At 41.4% G+C, this 8,735-nt stretch overlaps 1 protein-coding gene across 1 annotated transcript; it reads left to right on the top strand.

Moving 5' to 3' along the window:
• The first annotated feature begins 2,312 nt into the window (after positions 1-2,312).
• LOC103371965 (transcription initiation factor TFIID subunit 3-like) lies at positions 2,313-8,726 on the top strand. The gene is made up of 6 exons (XM_008301465.1): positions 2,313-2,664; positions 3,090-3,332; positions 4,549-6,377; positions 6,458-6,540; positions 8,133-8,406; positions 8,616-8,726. The coding sequence occupies exons 1-6, from the start codon at positions 2,499-2,501 to the stop codon at positions 8,724-8,726; spliced, it is 2,706 nt and encodes a 901-aa protein (XP_008299687.1). The 5' UTR covers positions 2,313-2,498.
• The last annotated feature ends 9 nt before the right edge of the window (positions 8,727-8,735 follow it).

The raw sequence follows: 8,735 nt of genomic DNA, 5'->3' as shown, positions 1-8,735 counted from the left end.
GACAGATTAGTACAACTCGCCACATACAAAAAGGCAATTCACAGTAAAAGGGGTCAAATGAAACAGTTTCTGAGAGAAATCCGGATGTGACAGTTGTTTCCTGTAACTTCGGGGTGACTCAGCGGTGAGAAAAACTGAAACTAGCTGTTGTACGTGAACATTGTCGGTGAGAAAATGGCTCCCAGTAGGTTTAGAGCTCACACAGTGTGTGTTTTAGAGCCAGTCACCGTCGGCCATGACTGCAATGGAAAGAGGAAGACGTGCTGCCGTCTGAGCTACATGCTAACATGCTAACGACATGTAACCTGCACGGACAAGCTGCTGTATGGAAGGTGAAAAGTGCCATAATTCACCTCAGTTGGCTCGTGATTCAAATCCAAACGCCGCCTTCAATGCTGTCAAAATCCGGGAAAATGCTGCTTTTTACAATTTTTTAAAATTTATTTTTACATTTTTTATTACAACTCTGCTTTTTCAACTGGCAAAAGCTGGAATGACGCTGCTTTTTAATGTCCTCCTTATACAATAGACTTAGACTGATTTTATTAGTCTCCAAAGTGAAATTCAGTTGTTATAGCAGCATGGATATTCAACAAAGGGGGTAAACAAAGCAAAAAGACAACACAGAATATTAGAGTAGGATATAAATGAAGGTACAGTGAGTTAAAATTAAATAAGATGAAAATATAGGCAATATAATACAGAAAGAAAAGTCCACAAAATTTACAAGAATATACAAGAGAGATACAGAAATGTGCAAATGAACAAAATGTGTAAATGATAATAATAAGAATACTGCTTTTTACACTGTCAACTGCTATCATAGCTCCACTTTTTATTTTGCTTTAATTACAATGCCACTTTTTACACTGTCAAAAGCTGGCATAATGCCGCCTTTTACAGCGTTCCAATTACAATTTTGCTTTTTATGCCATGAAAAATTTGCATTTTAACATTTTTTCCAGCACTTTTGTGAGAGGCATTGAAAGCCTACTTGTTCCACCAGATTTTACAGCACTTTTCTGTAAGGTAGATTACAACTGCGTTCCAATACCCACACTACCATGCTATATAGCACGTCAGAAAAAGATTTAGTATGTCCCATTACATCATATTTCAAATGTAGCATGGCAGAAATTCCAGGGTGTCCTACTACATCCATTTGGATTTTGCAGTATGTAACCCAGCATGTTTTTGTGGCCATTCTGACCTGCAATCCAGTGGAGTGCAGTTATGTTGTAATGTCTTGCACGAGTATAGACCAGCTTTAGCTGCTGAGAGCACACAGACAGCTGACAGTTCATTTATCACTGTGGTCAAAGCTTAGTCGTATGACCCAATTGTATGTGTACTGCATGAAATCATACATACTTTGCTCCTGCAGCTGCAGCACGTACTGAAAGTAAAAAGAACAAGTATAGGATTTAAAAGGCAGCCTATATTACTATAGCAGCAAGGAAGAAGTTTTAATCGTTAACATGACTTTCAAACCTCCACCTCTTCATTACACAGCCAACATTCAGACCATTAGACTATTGTCTGATATGTATTGCAAGAGAAATTTGGCACTGAGTAAATATGGACTGGTCCATGCATTTATATCCACAAAAAATAAATAAATACAATTGTTAAAGCAGTAATTTTCACCAAAAAAGCAATGTGATCATATTATTTGGAAAATCAATATTTGACCTTATGTAAACTGTACACTTCACAATGGTCCTGCAACAAATACAGATAAACAATCAGCCATTTATTGGTTAGAAACCAACCTAATAGCGCAATATAGACAGCACAAATTAACACAAGTTATTTTAAAACACACCAAGGAGAATCACGAGGATTCTATTTTCACTGCTTTGGTCTTAATTGATTTGAGCTGATTGGCTGTGCAAAACAGAGGATTTGCTGCCCTATGGAAAAATTCTGTAAAAACCGGCATAACTAACTGATTTCTGTTAGTGTAAAAAGTAGCGTCTTGACACATTTTTTCCAGAACTTTGTGAAAAGAGATATTGTTATTAAACTGCCATGAAAAGCACATCTTCTGTGTCTAATACTGGGATAATTAGAGCACCATAAAAAGTGGTATTAAATAAGCTTTTGGCTGTGTTAAAAGTGAAATTGAAAGTAGAGCTCCCTTAATAGCAGTGCTCTGACTTGAATCTGGTGCAAACGGAGCTAAATTGTGGCACTTTCCACCTCCCATAATCCTGCACCTGCTCGCGCAGTCATGACCCGCTACAACACCTCACTGCTGTGGAGGCAGACGCTCTCTTCTGCGCAGGCTCGGTCTAGATTTCGGGGATGGGTCTATCGATGAAGTCAAGATGGCGACTCTGGCAAAAGCGCCAATATATTTACTGAAGTAGATGTTCTAAATTAACCGAGGTAGCGGGTTTTCCCAAGCCCCTCGGTGGTTCAGTGAAACATGAAGACCGGGAGCATGTTTTTGAAGAGGAATTGACCGGGATTAATACCGTAACGAAGTCAGCGAGATGTGCGAGAGCTATGCCCGCTCGCTGCTGCGTGTTTCGGTGGCGCAGATCTGCCAGGCGCTGGGCTGGGATGCGGTTCAGCTCACTGCGTGTGATCTGCTGTCCGATGTGCTGCATCGATACATCCAGCAGTTGGCCAGGGTCTGCCATCGGTACTCTGAGCTGTGTAAGTGCTTCGTGTAGTACTCTGATTACTTTTTTTACCCATAAACCTGAAGTAGTCGATCACGTTGTTGTTGACTGGCTCTGCAGCTGGCGCCCCCTAGCAACGCTTTATGTGTCAAAAAGTACAGTAGCTACATAGCTTAGCTGCTCCCGTATTTTTTTGTTATTGGGGCGATGCTGCTTCCCAGTTGTTTTTACCATTGTTGAGCAGTCGATGTTTAGTGCATTGCTTATCCAAGTGTTGCATTAATAGAAAAAATACGGTCACTGTCCATCTGGAACCTGTTGAGCATCACTTCTAGCTTCACCTCCTCCATCACTAGCATGCAGTCAAACTTGTCTCAGGCTGTTATCAATCCTGACAGGATAGTTTAAATACAAGACGACATGCAGAGTGTAATGGCTTGTTTTGTTCCAACATTTCAGATGGAAGAACCGATCCGGTCCTGGATGATGTCAGCCAGGCTTTCAGACTGCTGGGGGTGAGTCTGAGCGAACTGGAGGACTACGTCCACAACCTGGAGCCCGTGGCCTTCACCCATCAAACGCCGCTCTTCCCTGTCAGCAAAAACAATGTCCTGCAGTTTCCTCAGCCCGGAGCCCGAGATGCAGAGGAAAGAAAGGACTACATTCCAGATCACATGCCACCGCTGGTCTCCTTACAAGAAGGTCGGTACCTGTGCGAGGCACTAGGGCTGCAATTAATGAGTGTTTTTATTGTTCATTCACATGTTTCATATTTTCTCAGTTAATTAATTAGTTGTTTGGTCTGTAAAATGTCAGAAAAAAAGTGAAAAATGTGGATCAGTGTGTCCCAAAGCCCAAAAAGATGTCCTCAAATGTCTTGTTTTGTCCACAACTCAAACATATTCAGTTTACTGTCGTAGAAAATTAAACAAACCCCAAAATATTCCAATTTTGGAAGCAGCAATTGATAAATTTTAACTCTAAATGTCATTAAAAAATGCTCAAGTGATTCATTAATCATCAAAATAGCCAGTGAATAATTCATAGGTGACAACAAATTGACTAACTGATTATTTTTTGCAGGTCTAATATGTACATTACTTGGTGTGTTCAGTGTTTTCCCCAAAGTTTGTATGTAATCTGTCCCTGGAAGAGATTGGTCACATGCTTGGGCTGAAAAACTGATATACCTGACAGTTTAAAGTTGACATCAAAACAGCGTTACATTCACTTCAGTTTGCTTGACTATGTTTTCAACCGGTCCACAATTTAAAGTACATTCTCAAGATAATTTGGAAGTGGTCCGTTTGTATATTGTGTGTAACTAGCATCTGTGTTTGCTGTTTTGTAGTTTCACTTCTTCTGATAATTTTTCTAAAGGTTGAAAATCAGGTACTGCAAACCAAATATTAGAAACACTGATTGAGTGCAGTTCAACTGTACCACAAACTACAGCATCTAAAGTGACAGTTAAGCTGAGTGGACACTTCTCAAAAACATTTTCAGCAAAAAGTAACAACAACCTCTATGAAGTTAAAGTTTATTACGGTATATTGGACTGCTCCCTTCACTTTTTGTGTTATGGATATCATAATAAATTTATAGAAATTGCAATTTTACCCATCAATCTACACTCAGTTTTCATACCAACAAAGTAAGAACATATTTTTAGTAGATTTCGTTTTACAACCTTGTTAAAAAATCCCAAACTAATTTTTCATATCTGAAAGTATTTTACTTAGTTTTAGAGGGGTAAACTTAATGAATTCTCTATAGAACCATATATTTGGTCAGGGCAAATCTTTTTTTAAACTCTCACCAAAGTAACCTGCATATGTTTTAAAGGAGGCGTTGTAAGAATTCTTGAAGCCTAGTTTGAATCTGTGCTTAACTAACTGTTTGTCCATTTCCTCTGTAGAAGAGGAGGAGGAAGAAGTCCCTGCTGACATGGGCACCTCAGCTGAAGCTATGCAGGTGGCACTGGAAGAGGATGAGGAGGAGATAGATGAAGATGAGACGGTCAACGACGAAAACCACCCACTAAAGAGGCACCTGGACAGTCCTGATGCAGCTATGGGCATGATGCCTACCTCCAAGAGACCGCGCATGTACCCAGGGCTCAGCCCAGAATGGGGGGTCGAGCCCAGGGAGCCCCTTACCTCTCTCAACCCTCAACGTGTTCCCCCAGGCATGCTGCCGTCTCATGACAGCCTCGACCCGCTGTCACCCGAAACACCTTCTGGAACTCTGCCTTCCTTCAGACCTCAGCCAGTAATGCCAAAACACTCTGATCAAAAGGGCCTCACTACTCCGGGAAGAAAGCCTAAGGTCTCATCCCCAGGCAGACAACGGACTAAGTCCCCTAAAGGGGTTATCCCTGTTCCAGTGGTTGGCAGTCCCATCCATTCTCCCAAACCATCCAAGGAAAGGAAGAAATCTCCAGGCAGGACGAAGAGTCCTAAAAGCCCAAAGAGCCCGAAGATGGGTTCAGCTAAGGCGCCTCAACCACAGAGCAAGACAGATGGCGTGCATAAGCTCCCGCTGTCTGCGTTGAGTGAGAGAATGGGCAAAGAGAACATTCATATGCGTCAGAATATAGAAGACAGGGAGTTAGCCGAGGGCCCATTCAAGAAACTAGAGCCTGAAAATACAGCCATTGATGACTCTATTGATGCTGTGATTGCTCGGGCATGTGCTGAACGGGAGCCTGATCCCTTCGCTTTCTCCTCAGGCTCTGATTCAGATAGCAATGGATTCTCCAGTCCCAGGAGACTGACCATTATGGAGCCGTCTACACCTAAAAACCCAATTGTGGCTGGCCACATGTTAAAAGACACGTCGACGCCACTCCACCTACAGCCACACGCAGGCCTCGGAAACTGGACTATGGACGACTCGATCAACGAGGTGATCCGGAAGGTGAACCAGGGGGGTCCATCCGCCCCCCCTCAGAACCAAGCAGAGTACGTGTCGTCCGGTTCAGCCTCACCACCCACACCTGAACCACTGCTCAAGATTTTTGAGGAGAAAAACAAGATTGTGTCATCCGTAGATGTCAAGAAGAAGCTGAAGAAGGAGCTCAAAACCAAGATGAAGAAGAAGGAGAAAGACAAACCGAAAGACAAAGACCGGGAAAAGGATAAGAGCAAACTCAAAGAGAAGAATAAGGAGAAGAACAGGGATAAAAACAAGGAGTTTTCCAAGGAAGCCAAGATGCCTTGGAAAGACTTCGGACTGAAGGATGATGAACTCTTTGTTCAGCGAGACTTTACTCTGCCCGAGGGCTCCATTAAGATTAAATCAAGAGATGGTGATGGCCCTAAGAAGGAGAAGGAGAAACATAAAGACAAAAAGAAGGATAAAGAAAAAAGTAAAAAGGACAAAGATAAGAGGGACAAGGGTAAAGACAGAAACAAGGATGACAAGCAGAAGCAATCTGCCTTATCCCCCTTTGCTCTGGGAGAAGTCCCTCCACTGTTCAGCCCCTCTACCTGCCTGCGCATTCCCTCCATGCTGCCTCCTCTGGCCCCGATCCTCCAGGATAAAGACGTGAAGAGCAAGGAGAAGGACAAGAAGAAAGACAAGAAAGAGAAGAAGAAAAAGAAAGATAAGGAGAAGGATAAGGAGCGAGAGAAGGCCAAGGAAAAGGAGAGGGAGAAAGAGGAGAAGAGGAAAGAAAAGGAGAGGGAAAAGGAGAAACGGGAAAAGGAGAAAGAGAAAGAAAAGGAGAGAATTCGACTGGAGAAGGTAACTTTTGTTTTTGTTTGTTACTACGCCGCTGTGTCATAGTGTCACTGAAATTGACCTCGACTTCTCTGTCTCCTCAGGTGAAAATAGACACTCCAGCAGCGTTGCCATCTCCAGTCATCCCCAGACTGACACTCAGGGTGGGAGCGGGTCAGGACAAAATGTAAGTACTGAGTGAAAGCTTCTAGTGACACCACTCCACACAAGGTGCTCTTTTTGCAGCACTGTGACATATACTAGTAGTTGTGGGTCTCAAACCTTAATACTTTATTGGTACTGACTGAAATGTGTGTGCTGCGTGAGTGCAGTATTTTATGTGGAGTTACTTTATTATTGAAGTCAAGTAAACAACTAAAACTTGCCTCAAATATTTGTTCATATTCATAGTCTTGTTTGTTTATTTTTTAATAAGATTTGATTTGTTTGGAACTGTAGCGGCACCAATTTAATTTCCTTCAGTTGCTTACGATTTGAGAGCCTTCCTTTTTCATTAAAGGTGGTTTTGTAAGAGAAAAATGTTTTATATTTCCCAAAGTTTTTGCATTAAGGATTGTTTTGTTATGCCAAAACTCAGCTGTGGTGTTGGCACTTACTATCTAACCTGTGTTTAATCAGCAATGTGCAATTGCAGTAAAAAAAAAAATAGGCAAAACATACACTGTGTAATGTATATTTGATATACATTTGCATCATATGCAGCAATATCTGTATATGTAATATGTTTTCTACCTTTTTTCTTTTTTTACATCACTGATCTTGTCTCAGATTCTGTTCAATGGATTTTAAAAAAATCTAAATAAAAAGTTCTTATTAAAAAAAATGCAAAACATAACTTGAAATAAAAGAAAAAATAATTCAAATAAAAAATTACAAGTACGTCCAAAAACAATGTTTTTTAAAAGCACATTCTTAATCCTCTGAACCCACCGGTGGGTGTGAAAGGCATGTTATTGTTTTCAATAAATCGCAAGAATAACACCACTTACCATAGCAAAAAACTGAAAATATGAAGAATCGCTGGGCTTAGTGGGAAAAACAACCAAATCAAAGCTAAAAAATCAGAGTGTTTACTCAAAATAAACCCAAAAATGTATCGTTTGCGGTAACTAGATTCTGTAAAGAGTGAAAAATCCTGGGCTCCTCGACGCAACAAGGAAGCTGTGACTCAGCTGTAACCAAGATCCACATGACTGAAATTCAGGGACTTTTTGGCTAAACTGCCGGCTGTGTTTACACAGAGCAGATAGGAGACAAGTATGGAGACACATTTTAGTAGTAAAATATCTATAGTATGTGGAGTTATCATCGGTAACACGCGTGGGCACTTGTAAAAAAAAAAAAAAAAATGCTGTACATGTTCATTCAAGCTTTTTTATATTTTTGTAAAATAAATAATTTAAAAAAATTAAACTTTTTGTTTTCTTTTTTAGTCTTTATGACTTTGTAACTGTGTCACCCTGGCCAAAAGACATTTTTGAGTTCTCTCTACTTCTAGCTGTGGTTGTGATATTTTCCATTGAGGTGCAGGAAGAAAAAAAAGAGCCCACAGGGAATAAAAATATAGAGGGAGCAAAAAAACACCCTAAACCTGCTTAGGGTGAAGACAGTTACGTTATCCCGATGACAACATGTTGTGTATTTTTAAATTGCACTGATAAGAACCTATTTAATTCACTACTGGCTTCTTACATCCTTCATATTAAGCGTTAGGTCTCCTGTTCAAACTAACCTGTATTTGTTTCTGTCCATCATCAGTGTTATCAGCAAGGTGGTCCCGAATTCAGAGCCCAAGACGCCTGCACCCAAGATCCCCGCTGTCAAGTCAGGACCTGTGGTTCTTCCTCGGCCGCCCCCGCCGCCGCCGGTGCTCCCCCAAGTCCCACTCATCCTGCCCCCACCTCGCTCACCACCTCCACCCGTGCCTCCCCCGTCGTCGTCATTGCTCACCCCATCCCCTATGCTTTCTCCCGCCGCTTGCATCAAAACGCCAGTCCGCAGCGTCGTGACTGAGACCGTCAGTACTTATGTGGTGAGTGCCGATACTTTGAGTATTTGTTTACTGGAAACTGCTTCAGCTTTACCAGGCTTAATTCAGTGTAGGTGCACATTAGTCAAGATAAAATGTGATTATCCTGTGTGTTTTGTTTTCTTTTTTGTGTTTTGCAATGACTATGTATGAGCTGTTTTGTCTTTGAGTGGTGTTTTATTGAAGCTTTCTGTTATCTGCGTTCACCCAAGATTCGTGACGAGTGGGGAAACCAGATCTGGATTTGTCCTGGATGTAACAAACCTGATGATGGCAGTCCCATGATAGGATGTGACGACTGTGACGACTGGTACCATTGGTAAGAGATTTAA

This window comes from Stegastes partitus, unplaced genomic scaffold (assembly GCF_000690725.1).
Source record: "Stegastes partitus isolate 25-593 unplaced genomic scaffold, Stegastes_partitus-1.0.2 Scaffold1676, whole genome shotgun sequence".
NCBI lineage: Eukaryota > Metazoa > Chordata > Actinopteri > Pomacentridae > Stegastes > Stegastes partitus.
This window is presented reverse-complemented; position numbering and strand designations above follow the sequence as displayed.

What these genes read in the sequence shown, in the direction of transcription:
- LOC103371965 (XM_008301465.1), top strand. Translation starts at nt 2,499, where the DNA reads ATGTGCGAGAGCTATGCCCGCTCGCTGCTGCGTGTTTCGGTGGCGCAG. An exon ending in AGAGAATTCGACTGGAGAAG is followed by an intron (nt 6,378 to 6,457) that starts GTAACTTTTGTT and finishes CTGTCTCCTCAG; the next exon opens with GTGAAAATAGACACTCCAGC. An exon ending in AGACCGTCAGTACTTATGTG is followed by an intron (nt 8,407 to 8,615) that starts GTGAGTGCCGAT and finishes CGTTCACCCAAG; the next exon opens with ATTCGTGACGAGTGGGGAAA.